General features: G+C 41.6%; 1 protein-coding gene across 4 annotated transcripts in view; it reads left to right on the top strand.

The window, feature by feature from the left end:
* The window catches only part of Phka2 (phosphorylase kinase regulatory subunit alpha 2), a 79613-nt gene that overhangs the window by 7006 nt on the left and 52406 nt on the right, over nt 1-20201 (top strand). For all 4 annotated transcript variants that reach the window (XM_045140195.1, XM_045140192.1, XM_045140194.1 and 1 more), the window contains exons 3-5: nt 11238-11396; nt 14280-14327; nt 15363-15531. In XM_045140195.1, the coding sequence (XP_044996130.1) occupies nt 11238-11396; nt 14280-14327; nt 15363-15531 (376 nt within the window). The remainder of the gene's footprint in view (nt 1-11237; nt 11397-14279; nt 14328-15362; nt 15532-20201) is intronic.

Consider the following 20201-nt stretch of genomic DNA (forward strand, 5'->3'; position numbering starts at 1 on the left):
CAAATTGGTGGTCTCTGGGCTTAGTGAGAGACTCTCTCAACAAATAAGGTGAAGAGAAACTGAGGAAGACACCTAACATTAACTTCTGACCTCCACACACATATGCACCTGAACACATATGTGCAACCACACGCACATAAACATGCATACACACATGCATACACCACACACACACACGAGTAATTCAAAGGAAATGTCCTTGAATCCTATATTCACAAATACAGGGCTGCAATAACCCATACAGGGAAGAGATCTAAAATTGTTTCAAAACATTGTCCTTTACCACACTCCTTTAATATTTTTAAAGGTAGTTGCTAGAACAAGATGCCAGCATAACAAAATGAACTTAACCAGTTTCTGGAGGTTTTATGATAGCATTTTTCATTTTCTACATTTTTGCTTTACCAGTTTGAGTGGTGGTGGTATTGAGTAGTCATGTATTATCACTATTTATCTTTGACTCTTCTTTGTATTTCATTTGAGTAACAGAACTATACTCTCTCCTCCTTTGGAACAGAGCAAAGTGGTGGTGTATGCTCCACGATTCATACACCAAAGAAAAGCCCACTAAGGATAGATTTGGCCTACAGCCTCTGACCTTTGTGCCATGGAGTAAAGTAAAAGGGAATTGATAGCCTCAAGGCCTGGAAGGCTTCACTGGGGAGGAAGTATTAGCATGTGCACAGGCCCAAAGTGCAATGCATACTCATTGTAATTTCTGGTGAGCTAAGCAGTGAGTATGAGGTGATTGGAAAAGCTAGCACATGAGCTTCAGGTGGTCTATCTTGTCAACACTGTAGTATTCTGAGCAAGGCAACAAGGTCAAGACTCTAGGTCCTTCTATGACCATCTTTTGTGGAGAATGGATCAGAAGGAACCAGTAATAGAAGCAGGAATATCAGTAAGGAGTTCTTTAGGTTATGGGGTAGAGGTAGGAGAAACACAAGTTGTATTCTCTGTGCCATTCCTGGTGTGTAGATGATGATATTCAGCTATGCACACTGCACCCCATGGCTAGAGATTAAACTGCAAACTGTTAAATGTTAGCACTTGGGTGTTACCACTAGGTGTACATGTATTCTGCCTTACTATTGCCTCAGCTTTGCATTTGCATTGAGGCAATTGCTTTGCCCTGTATTTTTGAGGCCATATTGCTTTTCTTGCCTCAACATATCGTAAGATGTTTTCATATTCTCTAGTTCTGTATGGCCATGTAGATATTTATGGTTGTATTTGTCTGGATTCTTTCAGTTTTAAGTGACAGAAACTCACTTGAGTAGTCTTCTCTGGGATAGAAAATACCAAGTATACACTTCGGGCTGACAGGTCAGTGGGACAATCTTTTCTGTAGTTCGGAAAACTACTTCATTTGCTGAAGGAGTATGGGGGATCAAATCAGTGCCTCATGTATGCAAGCAAACATTCAACCACTAGGCTATGCATACTTCCACATTTCTTCTTTTAGCACAGCATAACCTCTGTGATACTGGGGCTTGTTGTTGGTAATCTGCAGGTAAAACATGCACTCAGGGCTGGAAATGGCTTAGTGGTTAAGTGCTTGCCTGTGAAGCCTAAGGACCCCAGTTTGAGGCTCTATTCCCCAGTACCCATGTAAGCCAGATGCATAAGGTGGCACATACATCTGGAGTTCGTTTGCATTGGCTAGAGGCCCTGGCGCCCCCATTCTCTCTCACTGTGCCTCTTTCTCTTGCCGTCTCTCTGTCACTCTCGAATAAATAAATAAAAATAATCAAACAAAAAAATCTTGCACTCAGTCTTAGACAGTTGAATTTTCTTGGGCACAGATGTGTAAGAGTAGACTGCATCTGGGTCCCAAGGTAGCTGCTAGGGTAGGGGATGATGTGGGAAAAATTAAAAAAGAGGAGAGGCTCTGTGTTAACATTTGTTGGGATCTTGGGGGTGGGGTATCTATATAAAGGGTGCTGAGTCATTTCAAATGTGGGAGTGATGGCTAATAAAATTAGCTCAGCAAACATTTATTAAACACATAAGCCCAATAGATGAGTCCTAGTTGAATTGCATCTAATTTGGTCCAGTGTACTGTCCAAGTCCTTAAATGTTCTACAGGTCCAGTATTGGCTCAGCATCCACATTCCAGGCCTTCCCCACCCTTCCCTCCACTTTCACACATCCTCTGAGAAGCAGAGTATATCACCATTTCAGCATCCCGGCTCTCGTGTACTGTTAAACTCTAACCCATTCCCTGATTTTTTTCAAAGAATCAACTTTGTATTGCCACTGGTCAAGAAGATTGTACAAGCATTGTTTCTTGAGCTTATATGAAGAGTTTAGTCCTTTGTTTTAATTGTATCAACAGAAAATTACAGTGTTAAGTATATGATTTCAAGCACACATGAGGGTCTCGAGCTGATTGTACTCCAAAGTCCCAGATACCCAGTTTGATAGTCCTACCAGGCCCATATAGCAGTGTATATGGGGCATCCAAGATCTATAAGTATGACCAGAAAAGAAAGAATTGCCTAGCACAAGAAGAGTCATCTCTATCACATTGTCAGGTTCCAGGAGACATTACAGAGGGAGTGGAAAATTGAATATGTGTGCTGTTCTCACTGCTAGCTTGAGAACCTCCTCCAGAGAGATGGCTGTAGACACTGAGGAGGCCTAAAATGCTTCAAAGCAGAGGCTCCAGAGAGCTCAACACTAAATGAGATTTATAACACACAGGAGACATTGCAGTAGCGAGGTCAGAAAGATTGTAAGAGCCACAGGGTAGAAAGGAGTATCCCAGGCCTTGTCTCTCAGAGGGATTTACTGGTACATTCATGACCCCACAGTGAATACTGATAATCCTACTGATGAGGGCCCTCAGGGGAATGGGGACAGGGGAGAGGGAACATAAGAGCATAACCAGAGGGGAATATGACCCATATTCATACAGTAACGTTCACAATTAATTTTCGAAAAGAATTGCACACCACCCTAGGGAGCTGTGTACCTGGTCTTCTCTGGTTAACTGTCTACCACTGTACCCTCATGCCCACTGAAATTTACTGCTATAACCTTGGCTTCCTTAGCCTTACTATTAACCTTACTATTCTGAACCTTACTATTCTGTTTTACCCATCTAAATCTGAGTTGGGAAGTCAGCCATTTCCTATTTGAAGCAGCTCCTCTTTTTACCTACTTTTTTACTTATCATTTTTATTATTATTATTAAATGTTATTTATTTATTAATTTATTTGAGAGAGTGAGAGAGGCAGAGAGAAAGAGAGAACAAGAGAGAGAATGGGCCTACCAGGGCCTCCAGCCACTCCAAATGAACTTAAGACACATGTACCACCTTATGCATCCATCTTATATGGGTTCTGAGAAATTGAACTGAGGTCCTTTGGCTTTGCAGGCAAATGCTTTAACCACTGAGCCATCTCTCCAGCCCTGTTTTTACTATTTTTAATGAATAAAAATGTTTTCTGTTGTCCTGCCATGGTGGTGCACCCCTTTAATTCCAGCATTCAGGAGGCAAAGGTAGGATCAGTGTGAGTTTGAGACCAACCTGGGACTACAAAGTGAGTTTTAGGTCAGCCTGGGCTAGAATGAGATCCTACCTTATTAAAAAAAAAAAAAAAAGCCTCGCCGGGTGTGGTGGCACATGCCTTTAATCCCAGAACTCGGGAGGCAGAGGTAGGCAGATTCCTGTGAGTTTGAGGCCACCCTGAGACTCCATAATGAATTCCAGGTCAGCCTGGAACAGAGTGAAACCCTACCTCGAAAAACCAAGAAAAAAAAAAAAAAAGAAGCCTTATGTTATCTTTTCCATAGAATTTGAGATCTGGTCAGGAATCCATGAATACCTCACATATTTCTCATAATACTTCTAAAGATGATATCATTGATAACTGAATACCAAAACATGGTTTTTTGTTTTGTTTTATTTTGTTTTCATAACTCTGCTAATGAGCTTTCTTCCTGGGCAAGCTCCAGGGCTGTCCTGCCTGGCCCATCTCAGGCAAGTTGGTCTTCCATGGCTCTCACCAGCCTTTGGGAGAAGTCACTGTAATAGCTAGAAGAAGGAGATGGAGCCTTAGCAACTACTGGAAACACTCTCCCTCCTCCACCAAAGTAGCAGCCTGGAAAAACAAGAATGGGGGGTGTGTATGATCTGCCCATCCTAGTCTAGGTTGCTGCCCTGGTATCTAAGCATTTAAAGGGAGATGGCTATGGAAGGGGCAGTGTTTTACCAGCCTTCCATCCTGTGCTCAGGACAGGACTACCTCTTGGGGTAATTGCAATCTCACTTGTTAAAGTGGTCAGAGGTAGTGCTCCCCGTAGGCCTGCAGGCGCTGACTCAAGGACTCGTGTTTGTAGAGCTGGGTGGACATTTCACAGTACAGCAGTACACGCCTGAGAAGAGAAGGTTGGGCTTCAGCTTCTGCTCAGCCTGCTCAAAGACCCTCCCTGTTTTCACTTTTTTCTATTAGGTAGAAACTTTGTATGGCCACATCATGCGTTGGTGCCATCATTTCCCTCCTCCCTGTCCCCATTCCACTGAGGGCCCTCCTTAGTGGGACTGCTGGCATTCACCATGGTGTGGTATGAGTTGCAAGGGCAGCTGACTAGTAATGGGGAGGCAATGCCTCTGGATATTCCTTCCCACCCTGTGGCTCTTAGAATCTTTCTGCCCCCTCTTCCACAAAATTCCCTGGGCCATGGTGTGTGTGTTTTAAGCTGAAACCTCCTCAAAAGGAAAAGTCTAGGACCTGATGGATTCACAGCCAAAGTCTACCAAGGCTTCATCAAGAACGGAAGCCACTTTTTCTCAAACTTTTTCACATAATCAGAGAACAGAGAACCCTCCCCAGCTCCTTCTATGAAGTTTGCGTCTCCCTAATACCAAAAACAGACATATACAACAAGAAAAGAAAACTATAGACCCATATTTCTGACCAACTTAGATGCAAAAATCTTTCTATTCTACTTTCAAAGAGAAAATGAGACCACTTCCTGCTTGAATCATTCCCAGAGTTCTTACACTATACATGTCTGATTTGTTTCTTCAGGGTTTCCTAGAGAAAGACTGAACAGAAGAATACACATAATAATAAAAGAAGCTCTATTACATGGCAAGTTACTTGTGTTAGCTATGCATATTACAGTTTCCCATGCAAGTTGCATAAAGAGGTTACTGAAGTAGAACAGAGAAGAGGTACATGAGTGAGCAAAATTCAAGGCTGCTACACTAGAAGTGGGGAGGGTGGACAGTTGTCATGGTTCTTTTGTTTTAGTAATATTAGTAGAGACCAACATGTGCATGCCTGTAACCTCAGCACTCGGGACATTAAAGCCAAAGGATTTCCACTTCCAGGCCAGCCTGGGCTACAAAGTACGCCCTTGTTTCACAAAAGTAGAGAAGGAGGCTGGCTGGGGGAAGGGCTTAGCTGTTAAGAACTTTCCATTTAAGAGACTCTGGGAGGGCCTGAGATTATCCTGAGTTGTAGAACCTGCATAAAAAGCTGGGTATGGCCACACTCTTCTGTAACTCCAGTTGTGTTGGGAAGATGATACCAGAGAATTCTGGGGCTGACTGATCAAAATCTGGCAGCTCTGGGTTGAGGGAGAGACCCATCCTCAGGAAGCATATGGATCAGCAATTGAGAAGGATGCCTAAAATTCTATGGCCTTCACATGCATGCATATCTGCATATACATATGCATACGCCACACATAATGCACCACACATACATATGCATACACACAAAAAGAGGATAAAGTGTTTCCACTAATAATAATATCAGTAAAGATAAAAGAGAGTACCCTAGACTTTGTATTTTCCTTAATAAAAGTGATGGTGGGGCTGGAGTGATGGCTTAGTGAGTAAGGCACTTGCTTGCTAAGCCCAGGTTCATTTCCTCAATACCCATGTAAGCCAGATACACAAGGTGGCAAATGTGTCTGGACTTTGTTTACAGTGGCTAGACCTCTGGCTCTCTCTCTTTCCCTCCCTCCCTCTTAAATAAATAAATAAAATATAGCTTTTTAAGAGTGATGGTGACATGGTACTCACCTTTAGAGTCTTCCCTAGCTATGCATCTTTGCATGATTCCCTAAAATTATTATAAGTATATGAAAAAGAATTTGTAGGAATAAAAGATGGTTAGGTCGATAAAACATAGTTCCAATTATTGCGTACATATATGTCAGATGCAGTCCAAAGTGTGATGTACTCATTAACTCATTTAATCCTACAAACTTTTCTATGGCTGAAGTTGTTGGCCTAATCCCCAGTTTTTAAAAAATATTTTTGTTGTTTATTTTTATTTATTTGGGAGTTACAGAGAGAGAGAGAGAGAGAGAGAGAGAGAGAGAGAGAGGCAGAGAGAGAGAGGAAAGAGAGGGAGAGAATGGGCACAGCAGGGCCTCCAGCCACTGCAAACGAACTCCAGACGCGTGTGCCCCCTTGTGCATCTGGCTAACGTGGGTCCTGGGGAATTGAGCCTCGAACCAGGGTCCTTAGGCTTCATAGGCAAGCGCTTAACTGCTAAGCCATCTCTCCAGCCCTAATCTCCAGTTTTTAGATGGAGTTGTTGAAGTCATTTGTTGAAGGTCAGAGCTAGATCCTCAGTGGGATAGCAGGTATTCCCCATGGGGTTGTCATTTATGCATTGTGGGAGCAGTAGTCAGTTATTTTTTGGGCGGGGGGAAAAGAATGCTTCTGGGCCTGATGTCTCAACCTGTGGTCTTCCAATCTTTTGGCCCCCTCTTCACAAATCCTGTGAGCCATGGCGGGTGTGTTTTAAGTCTACTTCATTGATGAGCTCTTAGGAGTCTCTGGATCTCTACTTTGGTAGGTGTTGAGTACTCTCAGGGTCTATCTCCTACACCCTCACACTGATCAAGAACAGAATAGAAGCAGAACTCTTGCTCATCCTCCCATTCCTCTATGGATTCAGCTGTGGCTTGGCTGAAGTGCAGAGGTCAGTTTATCTCCTCCAGTCTCCCTACCTTCTGAAAAAGAACAGGTTCTCCAATGGAAAGTAAAGTCAAGTATAGTTTCACTGGTATAAGCATTACTAACTTAGGGAGAATTTGCTGTATGTAACCCCTCTTTTAGCCAAAGACTGGTGACACCACAACACTGGAGAACATAATCTTTGTCTCTATAGGATTCTGATCTGGTTCCCATTTCCAGATATGGGTTCCTTTACAGAGTGGATCTCTTAGCCAATCAGAAAGCTATTGGTTACCCACTGAGGTGTGCCACTATTGTACTGGCATTTACATCATGTCAGGGTGTTTGCTTCTGAGTAGCTTAGACCTCTGGTTGCTCAGACTGTTGTTGGCCATTTTTCCCCAGTACTTTCCAGCACTAGACAGGCTAACTGTCTGAGGACTGGCTTTCTTCTGAATTCCAGCCAGGTCTCTTTGTGATCGAATGGGAGTAGCCACATCTTGATTACAACAAAATGCATCGTGTTGTATAGATTTAAAGGGAAAAGCAGGTCATAATATAAGTATTCCTTCCTTTTGAATGCAGTAACACCCCGATTTTCCATGGTTTGTGAGTATATGAGGTTGAATGTGGAGATCCCCTGCTTCTCTATACTTGAAGAAGGTACATAAACAGTCTTGGGTGGGGATGAACTAACCCACAGCAGCAATTAAGCTCAAACCAAAGAATAAAAGACTTCACTTGCAGTTAACAGGACAGTGACATTTCAAAATTCAAACCACACTTGGCATGGTGCGTAAGCCATCACTGCTGTGTCATTGGAATGTTGTTTGTCTCAGTATACTCACAGTTAGTGAGGAATTCCAGAAAGGGGTTGCGTTCTTAACTCTGGATTTCCTGTTTCCTGTCCCAGGCTTATCCATCAGGCTTCCATTGCATATGTTATCTGTTGTTGATGTGACTTAAAAAAAAAAGACTCAGTAATCTACCATTAGAATAAAACTTGTACTTTCATTCAGCCATTCCTAGATTCCAGTTCTCGTTGACTTTGAAGCTATTGATGTGTAGTTGTTGGCTGGAGAGCTATATCTACATTCAATGCTATTGCTCCTGCAGGTTAATATCTATTGAGTTGTAGATATTTTTGTAGAGGGTATAGATTAGTTAAAAAAAAAAAGTCAGTCAAATATTTACTTCTTTAGGTGGGATCCTGTTAAACTCTGTTAACAATCTTTTAAATTTTATTTATTTATTTGCACATGTATGTGTATATGGGCAAACCAGAGCCTCTTGCTGCTTCAGACAAACACCAGACATTTGTACCACTTTCTGCATCTGGCTACTGGGGGAATTGAACCAAGGCTGGTTGGTTTTGCAAGCAAGTGCCTTTAACCACTGAGCAATCTTTCCAGACCCTCTTCCAATGTTTTTTACCTAATAATTTAGGTAGTATCACTTTGAAAATACCCAGTGGAATTTTTTGTGTGCCTTCCTATGAATCACATAGTACCCTTTGGAGTAATGGTTGTCATTTTATTTTGGTTTGCAATGCTGGGTACTGAACCATTCCCTGTACCACTGAGCTGTATCACCAGCCCTATAGGGTAATGTGTGTGTGTGTGTGTGTGTGTGTGTGTAAACATATATTTTTAAGCTGACAAGGTTATGAGTGTTATGATGCATTTTATTACATGCATATTTCTTTGTATATTTTTCAAAAAAGTCAACAAAGCTTTACTTTTATGTGACACACCTTCTGTCTTATACATTTTGTTCTATTTTATTTTGAGGCAAGTCCAACAGACTGCCTTTTATGTGAGAGTGAGAGAAAGAGAGAGAGAGAGAGAAAGAAAGAATTGATGCACCAGGGCCTCCAGCCACTGCTATTGAACTCCAGACACGTGCACCACGTATTGTACATGTGTGACCTTGCATACTTGCGTCACTATGCGTCTGGCTTATGTGGGACCTGGAGAGTTAAACATGAGTCCTTAGACTTTGCAGGCAAGTGCCTTAACTGCTAAGCCATCTATCCAGCCCATACATTTTGTTTTTCTGCTCAGAGTTTATTAGGTCTAGCTTAAAAGATATTGGGCTAGCAATAAAAACTCAGTTGTAGAGTGTTTGCTGAGCATGTAGGATGCTATAGGTTTACTCTCCAGGTGGGTAGGTAGGTATATAGGAATGTGTATGTATGATATATGAATGTATGTGTATATACATATACACACACATTTGGCTTTATTCATGTATAATTTACTTATGTAAATCATCTGTTTTAAAGTGTAAATTGAATGGTATAATCAGAGTTGTGCATTCATTGCCACAATAAATATTAGAGTGGTCTCATCCCCTCTGTAAAAAAAAAGAAAAAGAAACCTATGAATGACTGGGGAAATGGCTCAGTTAGTAAGAGTGTTTGCTGTGCAAACATGAGGACCTAAATTTGATTCCCAGTACTCATGTAAAAAATGCTGTGCATGGTGGCACATGCCTGTAATAATCTCAGCGCTGGGAAGGCAGAGACTGGAGGTTCTTTGAGGCTCACTGGCCAGCCTGTCTAATCTAATTGGTGTGGTGAGTCCCAAGCCAGTGAGAGACCTTGGCTCAAAGAAGGTTGTCCTCTGACCTATACATGCATGTGTATACATGTGTACCCACCCACACATATGCACATAAAAACAAAAAGCAACCACTTACTCCTGTCCATTTCTCCTCTACAGCTACTACTGGTCTTTTTGCTTACATAGATTCGGGACAGTTTATATAAATGGAATCACTTAGTATGTGGCCTTCTGTGGCTGGCTTCTTTCACTTAACACATTTTTAAGATCCGTATGCATTTAACATACAGTAGTACTTCCTTTTTACTGACAGTAATTCACTGTAGAGATTTTATTTTTCTTATCCATTCACCAGTTGATGGGTATCTGCTCAGTGTCTACATTTCAGCATTTATAAATAATGCTGCTGTGAACATTTGGGTATATTTTTTTTTTTTTACATGAAGATCTGGCTTTTTAGTGAGTCTACTACTTTTTTAGAAAAATCCCACTAACATCACAGCTAAAGAGGACTCCCATATGTCCTTTTGTGCAGCACCTTCTGTTCAAGCATATGAAGTATTTGGATTGTAGACAAGACTGAAGTCAGATAGCACAGGTGGCTTCCCTGGGCACACAGAGCTGGGAAATGGAGCAGGCCCTGTATCCAGGTTTCTTGCTCCCATAATTTGCCAAATTATGTAGAGACATGAAGGCCCCAGAAGTCCTAAAGCCTGAAACACACAGATTTATAACTGTTTTATCCCTTGCAACAGTGTGGTCCTAATGGTGAAAGGATGAAAGAATTAGAACTTTCTTTAGAGATTTTCTAGGTTCATCTCCTAGTTTATACAAGTGAGGTAATGGAGGTTCAGAAAAGTGATGTGGCTTCCCACCTAAGATCATATTGTTAGTGACTGAACAAGGACTGGAACTCTGATCTCACTCTGTTCCTTGTCCCAGGCCCTCACCCACCTTTTTAGGTGAGTATTCATTGCCCAGGAGATAGGTTGCAGCTACTTTCATCTTGCTGAGACAACACACGCAACCAAAAGCAGCTGATGGGAAGAATGTTTTGATTTTGACTTACAGTCTTGAGGGGAAGCTCTGTGATGGCAGGGAAAAGATGGTAGAACAGAGGCTGGGCATCACTTCCTGGCCAATATCAGGTGGACAATAGCAGCAGGAGAGTGAGTGTAGCAGACAGCTTCAGGTTCACTGACATGAACTTCCAGACCAGGCACAGTTATGGAGGAAGGGATTTATTGAAGCTTATAGATCCAGGGGAAGTTCCATAATGGCAGAAGAAAATGGCCTGTCTTCACAGGCCCAAACAGAGAGAGAGAAATACAAGCCTAAAGGTTAAAAGCCATAGCACACTTCAGGAACTCCAGCTAGGCACACTTTGCATATCTTTAGATTGAAACCTGAAACCCACCACCACATGTTAAGATCCACCAGTGATACTGCCTTCAGCCTGAGGTGGCTACAGATGCAAACTACAAACAAACAATTGAATATACTGGGGGCCATCTATTTTATTCAAACCACCACAGTGAGCCAAGCTCTAGCCAAGGGGAGCTAGATGTAATACTCCTAAGTCTACCCCCAACAACACAACTCTTGCAGCAAAGCTCCACCTCCCAAATTGCCATCAGCTTGGAACCAAGCATTCAAAGTACATGAGGTTATGGGGGCCATCTAATTCAAACCACCACATGTTTGAAGGGTAATGCTAAGCCTTTCTGTGTCTCTTCTCTAATAGAACCCTGTCACAGGGCTTTTGTCAGCTAGCCATGACCAGAAGGATGCCTGGGTGCGGGACAACATCTACAGTATCCTGGCTGTATGGGGGCTGGGTATGGCCTACCGGAAGAATGCCGACCGTGATGAGGATAAGGCCAAGGCCTATGAGTTGGAACAGGTAATAATGACTAATGGCTGTGTCTTGGCTGCTCAACACCTTTTTCTTGAACTGGAAAGCCCATGAGGAAGTAGCGGTATGTGCATAAAAGCTAGGCTGCAGACCTATCTGCCATTTCTGCTATGGAATATTAGATGTTTAAAGATGAACTTCACATTTATCTTTTAGTTTGTGATAAAATAATGACATCAGAAATCACTCTAAATGAAAAATACCAACAAAAAATCATCTAAATTTCTACCCCAAAGTGTTGATTTGCCTAACTGGCTGCATTTCTCTCATATACACTCAATCAGTTTTGTGCATATATAGGTACACGGCATCATTGTAACTTCATACAATGTTGTATCACCACTTACTGCACTCATTGCATGCACATGCCAGCTCCTCCCCTTGGATAATGTAAGAAAAAAAAACTTGGTGCCTAAGAGCTAATCATTCCAAAGTTTGTATTTTTAAAAATATTTTATTTTTATTTATTTATTTGACAGAGAAAGGGAGAGAGAGTAAATGAGAGAATGGGTGTGCCAGGGCCTCCAGCCACTGCAAGCGAACTCCAGATGCACCCCCCTTGTGCATCTGGCTAACATGGGTCCTGGGGAATCAAACCTAGGTCATTTGGCTTTGCAGGCAAACACCTTAACTGCTAAGCCATCTCTCCAGCCCAGTGTGTATTTTTAAAAAGTTTTTTTTTTTTTTTTTGAGGTAGGGTCTTACTCTATCCCAGGCTGACCTGGATCTTACTCTGTAGTCCCAGGCCGGCCTCAAACTCATGGTGATCCTCCTACCACTGCCTCCCAAGTGCTGAGATCAAAGGTACATGCCACCATGCCTAGCTTGTACTTTTGACTGCTAGCTATTTCTCCTAGCAATTGGATGAGTCTTACACAAGTAAGTTATTTGCTGATATAATAATAATTCTATACTAGTGTCTTACAAATCTGCCATCAAATTTTGAGGCAAAACCAAAGCAAAACAGTGACCATCTATGCACATGTACGCATGTGCACACACACACACACACACACACACACACACACCCTACCTGAATTGGGCTAAGATAACTAGATTTTCTGCTTCTTTAAAAACAATAGTGAGATCCAAAGATCACTATTTCATATTTAATGCCTTTTATCATTTGATGAACAAGGAAACATCTACTCTGATTATAAAAATTAATTGAGTATCACTAATAGCTTCCAGTGATACTCAATAGAGGCACTGCATTTGGGCTCAGGAGGTATAGTCCTTCATTTTGCGAGACTCTTTCATGCATTGTGGGACATTTAGGGTCTCTAGTTCTTACTCAGTAAATGCCAGCAGCCCCCACCTCATCATCATACTGATTAAAATGACTCTACCCATGTATTTGCATATCCTTCCCTACTCCTAGAGAATGGCAGTATTACTCTCAATTGGGCACCATTGTATTTCTTTTTAATAGAAAAAAAAATACTTTTTTTGTTTGATGAAAAGTCAGTTGACAAATGTTTTACTGTATCCACTGGAGGAAGTGTCAATTATAACAAAATGATAATTTTTATCTTGTAGTTGAAGGGAGTATTTTTGACCCAACAGCCCAACATAAAGTGGGATTACATTCTAGAATCTGAAGATTTTGGAGGTAGAAGGATCTGACTTCCAGGCTTCACTGGACATGAACTTTTGGGGTCCTTCACTATACTTATCCCCTGTAAACATTGGTATGTTCTATGAGACAGGACATGCTCATGCTCATAGGGAGAAACTTCTTTCAGTAAGTAATATCTGATTGTCTGAGTTCTCTCTTGCTCCATCCCTTGCCAGCTGGGAGAATTGAGCAATGTTATTTCATAAATCTCCCTTAGGCTCATGTTCCTCATGTATAGAGTGGGGTAAAAATAGCACCCACCTCATTAGATTGGTACAGAAATTCAAAATAATACAAGTCAAGTGTTTTGCACAATGCTTAGATATGGTGTATAATTGATGAATGTAACATTATTGTTGTTATTTATAATGATACTAATAGTAATTAGTTGTAATACATCATATTATTAAGAAAACTTGACTGCCACTAGCATTTTGTAAGTACTTTGCTCAATAGTTCAATAGTGGTGTCACAAATGGCTGTTTTGGCAAAACATCATTATTTTTGGACAGATGTGGTAGACTTAATTCGTTTTAGCATAACAAAAATAAATCACTGAGAAATACAACACCAAGTTCCAGAGTACTCGACTTATAAAAATCGTATGTCAGTGGGGAGTCACTGAATTTCAGAGCTCGGATATGCCCTCCTATCCAAAACTTTGTCAAGATTTTTTCATTCTTTATGACAGCGTGGAAAATCTTGTATATGGGCTAGGGAGATGGCTCAGTTGGTAAAGCACTTACTGTGAAAATGTGAGGATACAAGTTGTGATCCCCAGCACCTATGTAAATACCTGATGTGGCAGCACATGCCTATAATCCCAGCACTAGGGGGACAGAAGCATAAGGACTCAAGAGTAAGCTTGCTAGGTAAACTAGCCAAATTAATGAGCTCTGGGTTCAGTGAGAGACCCTTCCTCAAGAAAAAAAATAAGGTAAAGAGCAATTAAGTAAGACACCTGATGTCAACCTCTGGACTCTACATACATGCACATATGTATGTACACATAGCTGTACAAACACATGTCTCCACACACATGAACATGCATTATACATGCCTGCATAGACACATGCATACACACCACATACACATATACAAAAATAATAATAATAATGCTCATGTCTGGTTGGAATCTGCATTTTCCAGGAAGTGTTGAGCAACCTTGGCTTACTGGCCATCTATGGATAAGCAAATGGTTTTTAGATGCAAGAAACCTGGGTTATGTTACTGATGCTGTTTTATTTCAACAGAACGTGGTAAAGCTAATGCGAGGCCTTCTCCAATGCATGATGAGACAAGTGAGTGGAATGTGATAGAGCATCAGATTTCTGTTATTTTAATTGTTGTGACAATTACCATACTTAGTACAGTTTGAATTTTTCTTCCCAAGAAGAAAATGAAAATGTTTTGTTTACTTTCTCCATTTATTTATTATTTGAGAGAGACAGAGAGAATGGGTATGCCAGGGACTCTAGCCACTGCAAACAAACTCCAGACACATGTGCCACCTTGTGTATCTGGCTTTGCATGGGTACTAGGGAATTGAACATGAGTCCCTTGGCTTTGCAGGCAAGCGTATTAACCACTAAGCAATCTCTCCAACCCTTACTTTCTCTTTTAAAAATTATTCTCAATAATTTTGTTATACTATAGAGCTATGGTCTCAAAGGAATCTTTCTGAACTTCTCTTTGGAACTTACATCTGTAAAAGGGGAACATGTCTTAAAAAACACTATAAGAAAACAATTTTAAAGCAACTTCTAGAAAGCCATATAGCATTGCTTATTCTGTCAAGTTCAGAAAAGGGTGAACTTTTTTTTGAGACCTTTGAGATTACATGTATAAGATTTTCTTAATTTGATGTTATTTTTTTATTGATAAATAAACCAGTTTGTGTAAATAAAGTGATTCATTTGAACACATACAGTACACAGATCTGAACAAATTCAAAGATAAATGTCATTCAGAGATATTGTGCAACATTAGTAAATGAGAAGTTGAAATGTAAACAGGTCTTCTTTCTTACATCCCTCTGTTCTTAAGTGTCTACCACATGCCACACTTGCGAATCTATGGATAAGGACACCCTTTGGCCTGACCCTCGCCAGTGCAGAGCTTGCTAAAATGTTCTGGGCTGGGCCATTTCCAGTGAATGGTCCGGAGGAATCCCCAGTACAACCACTATGTGTAGTTCTTATTAGCTGCTGCTTCTCACTGTTCTGGTTCCCAGGGATAGAAAATAAGTAGTCTAGATCCTTCCATTGGCACTGGATATGACCTTTGCCACCTGTGAACTGGTGTTGCTATGTGAAATGACTTGCTTTCTCTCTTAGGTAGACAAAGTGGAGAAATTCAAGCACACTCAAAGTACCAAGGACAGTCTGCATGCCAAGTATGACACTGCCACCTGCAGCACCGTGGTGGGTGATGACCAGTGGGGCCACCTTCAGGTGGATGCCACCTCCCTCTTCCTCCTATTCCTGGCCCAGATGACTGCCTCAGGTGAGCCAGCATCATTTGAGCCTACTATACAGGCAATGAAAATCCAGAAAGGGAGTGGGAGTATATTTGTGCAACTATAACAAAATGCCTGAGATTAGGAAATTTATAGATAATACATCTTATAATTTTGGAGGCTAACATGATCAAGATCAAGGCACTGCCAGGTTCAGTTGTCTGGTAAGGTTTGTATCCTCTGAAAGAGAATAAAGTTGTATTCTCATGTAGCAGATGAATAGAGAACTGGACACATTCAGACCATAGCAATCAGTATTTTAAATTAGTAGATTATGCTGAGTAAAAGCATGTTCCTCTACGATAGCACATGCATTTGTGTCTGTGAGGAGCAGGGAATGTAGGGGCCTAGCCTGACCTGCAGATGGGATGGTCAATCTCTCTTTCTGGACACATGCAAGATGAAGGTGGTTGAGCTTCAACTGTTATATCTTGTTGCTTTCCTTCCTTCCTGATACTTTGCCCTAGTTCCTGAAACAATTTAGGGCCAGCAATTCAAGTAGTTGCAGGTAGTCTCACAGCTGCTCTTATATACTATTTTTCAGGACTAGTACCCTGTGCCTTCTACTCTACCCCTCACTATGATGGTCACCCTTTTCTAGATGCACCCTTGTTTATCCAAGTTCCATTTAAATAACACCATTTTTGGCACTCAGCACTGTGGTCAGAATAAGTGGACCAGCCCATAGCATGTGTGCTATAAGGGAAACTGAAGAGGACATTGTTCCTGCTAAGGCTAGAGAGTCTAGCCTCTCTAGCAGCCAGATGATCACCAACCTTCCCAAGTGCCCAATTCTGCCTGTCATGCACCAAATAGTTTCCCTCCTATAGCAGGAGTAATTGATGTGTATGCTCCCTTGTAGCTCAGAGCTCTCATCACCAGTCTGACAAACTGACAGGCCTGAGACCCACCCCCTTCATTTCAGACTGCAAATGTGAAACAAACAAACAAAAATTACCCAAATCAGGACTGGGGATATAGTTTACTTTGTTGACAGAGTAGTTGCATATATGCATAAAGTCCTGGGTTAAATTCCCAGCACTACATTAAAAAAAAGCCAGACATGGTAGCACATGCCTTTAATCCCAGCACTCAGGGGACAGGGGTAGTAGGATCACCATGAGTTCAAGGCCACCTTGAGACTACATAGTGAATTCCATGTCACCCTGAGAGTGAGTGAAATCCTACCTCGAAAAACCAAAAAAACTGAAAAATAAATTTAGACAAAACTGGGTATGGTGGCACAACCTAATCCAGTACCCAGGAGGTGGAGACAGGAGGATAATCAAGAGTTTAAGATCACCTTTCTCTATCTAGCTAGTTTGAGACTAGGCTGGGCTACATGAGACTTTATTGCAAAAGAAAAACAAATTTCAGGGGCTGAAGAGATGTCTTAGTGGTTAAGGCACCTGCTTGCAAAATCTAAGGAGCCAGGTTTGATTCCCTGGTACCCAGGTAAGCCAGATGCACATAGTGATGCATGCATCTGGAGTTTGTTTGAAATGGCCAGAGGCCCTGGTGTACCCATCCCTCTCAAATAAATAGATATTTTTAAAAACCAAAGAAAGAAAAGAAAACATACTGTAAATCAACAAGTCACATGGTATGGCTTTGGGAATAAGCCATGCAGTTTGTAGCATTTACCTTCTTGGAGCTAGGACAAAATACCTGACCAGAAGTAGCTTATGGAAGGCAAGGGTTTATTTCAGTTTACAGTTTTGAGGGGAAGTTTAATCATGACAGGGAAAGCATGGCACAAGCAGACAGCCAGCTAGGCATCCCATCTCCAGAGTAGTAAGAAGGAACTATCTGTGTACTAGGCTTGGAGCTGGCCTATATATACTGCAAAACCTACCCTCAGTGACATACCTCCCCTAGCAAGGCTCTACCTCAAGCCCCACCCCCAACAACAAAATTTTCCCAAATTGCTACCAGCTAGAGACTAAGTATTCAAAACACATGAGCCTGTAGGGTACATTTTAATCAAACAACTTGATTCTATTCCTGGATCTCATAGACTCATGACCATACAGCATGCAAAATACATTCAGTCCAACTTTAAATGTCCCCATAGTCTTTACCAGTCCCAACATTGTTCAGAAGTACAAAGTTAAAAGTCTCATTTGAGATTCACGACAGTGTCTTAACTGTAAGCTCTATAAAACCCAAACACAAGTTATATGCTTTCAGCACATAATGGAACAAAATGAACATTCCCATTGCAAAAAGAAGGTATAGCAAGAAAAAAACTGGATCAATGCCACATAGAAAACCATCAGGGCAAACATCATATTCTGAAATTCCATATCTGGTATCTGAGACTTGAGATGAAATCCTCTGGACTCCAAAGAGCTTGGGTAACTCCACCTCTCCAGCTAACCTGTTTGCAGCGTGGGCAGATTCACCTAAGCCAGCAGCTTTCCTTGGCAGCTATCCAATAGTCCTGGTATCTCTAATATCCTGGAGTATCCACAGCAATCCAAAGTTTGTCTTCACAGCTCCATGTCATAGGCCCATGCAGGGACTATGACCCTGCTACATCATCAAACCTCAATAGCCATCCAGAAAACCATGTTGCAATCCAATGAACCATGTGTTTCTTTCATTTGTCATACTTCTAAAATCAGTACCAGGAGGGCTGCCAAATTTGTTAATCTGGGTGTGGGGTGTAACTTTGAGTATCAGGAGACTCTTTTAGCATTCTTCTCTCAGGTCTCCTTCTTTCAAAAGAGAGTCACATCAGCACACCTCCTGTTGTCCCAATTCAGAGCAGCTGGCCCACCCTCAATGGTGGTAATCTCTTAAACAATTGCAGCTGAAGTAGTCTAAAACCACACTGTCATTTATCCCAAACTTTACATGTTTCTTATCCTTCTACTCTGTACTTTTCCTCTACCAAACATACCAATTACTTCTAAATTCAACTTTGCCCAGGTTCGCAGGACATGGTGTGAACGTAGCTAGCCTCTTGGCCACAGCTGATTTGTGGGAGGATTATGAAAGTATTGGAAACTATGGACTAGAGAAGCCTTGCAGTATTCTAAGCAGAGCTTCATAGGACATCCTCATGAGCATTTGAAAGACCTAAATATAGCATCAACTGTGGACTGCAGAGACTTGGCTTATGAGGTTTCCGAGAGGGGAAAGGTCCAGAGAAGAAAGGTGTAAAATTTGACATGGAAAGAAATGAAAGTTTTGGGTCAGATGCTATAGCCCAGATTGGCTGGCTGTTCTTCATTGTGACAGTAGAAGGACTGTTGATTCTCTTTTGAAAGGAGGGGACATGAAGGAAGGTCAATGCTAAAGGACTTTCCTGTTCTTCAAAGTTAGTTTTATTCTAACTTAGGTTAACAAATTTAGTAGCCCCACCTGGTACTGGTCTGGGAAGTATGACAAATTCAAGAAAGAAAGGTGAATTGGATTTGCAACTTGGTTCTTTAGAGATTGCCCCTGGTGGGTGTGGAGCAGGGTCATAGTCCCTGCATAGAGGCCATGGGGGCCATAGCATGGAGCCATGAAGATGAACAATGGGTTAAAGTAGAGACCCCAGGATTTTGGAGATGCCAAGACATTGGGACAGCCACCAAGAAAAAAAAAGCTGCTCACTCCAGCTAAGGCTGGAGGGGTGGGATTTGGAGCCCAGAGGTTTTATCATGGGTCTCAGATGAAAGACATGAAGCTGGTTTTCTATCTTGTATTGCTCTATTGTTTCCTTGGCATGCCTTCTTTTGGCACTAGAAATGTTTACTATATGTCATTATGTGTTGGAAGTATGTAACGTGTTTTGATTTTCCAGGCTTACAGTTAAGAGACTGTCTCAGATGAGACTTTGAATTTTGGACTTTTGAATAGCATTTATATTGGTAAAGAATATTGGCACATTTAAAGTTGCACTGAATGTATTTTGCATCATGAGATGGTCATGAATCTTTGGAGGCAGGGCAGGATATGGTTCTTTGAATGTGAAGTGACCTCCGTGGCCTAATATGTCTGTGGTTAAGCTTCATACCCAGTCCCCAGCTGGTGGCAGTTTGGGAGGTAGAGCCTTGTTAGAGAAGGCATGCCACTCAGGGCAGACCTTGAGGTTTATTAGCCCAGCTCCAAGCCCAGTACTGAGACTACTACCCAGTAATGTGACTAGATATGAGCCAGCCTCTGCTCTGCCTTACCATGATGAAACTTCCCTTCAAGACTGTAAGTGGAAATAAACCCTTTCTTCCCATTTGCTGCTTCTAGTTAGGCATTTTCTTCCAGTAATGAGAAAGTAACCAAAAGACCTCATAAAGCAGGCCTTCCCAGTCTAGTTCTTTCTATACTTTGGTAAGGCTTTTCTGGTCCAAAATTCCAAATCCCTCTATATTCCTTGCACAAACCAGTTCCAAAAGACAAAAGAACAAATGGCCACGTTTACCACAGCAATGGCCCCACTTCTCAGCTACCTTTTCATTGCTGGGCCAAAACATCTGACCAGAAGAAGCTTATGGAAGGAAAGGGTTTATTTCAGCTTATAATTTCAAGGGGAAGTTTCATCATGGCAGGGAAAACATGTCACAAGCAGACAATGAGCCAAATATCACATCTCCAGAATAGCAAGAAGGAAGTCGCCTGAGTACTGGACTTGGAGTTGGGCTATATCACCCCAAAGCCAGCCCCCAGT

This window comes from Jaculus jaculus, chromosome X (genome assembly GCF_020740685.1).
Source record: "Jaculus jaculus isolate mJacJac1 chromosome X, mJacJac1.mat.Y.cur, whole genome shotgun sequence".
Classification (NCBI taxonomy): Eukaryota; Metazoa; Chordata; class Mammalia; order Rodentia; family Dipodidae; genus Jaculus; species Jaculus jaculus.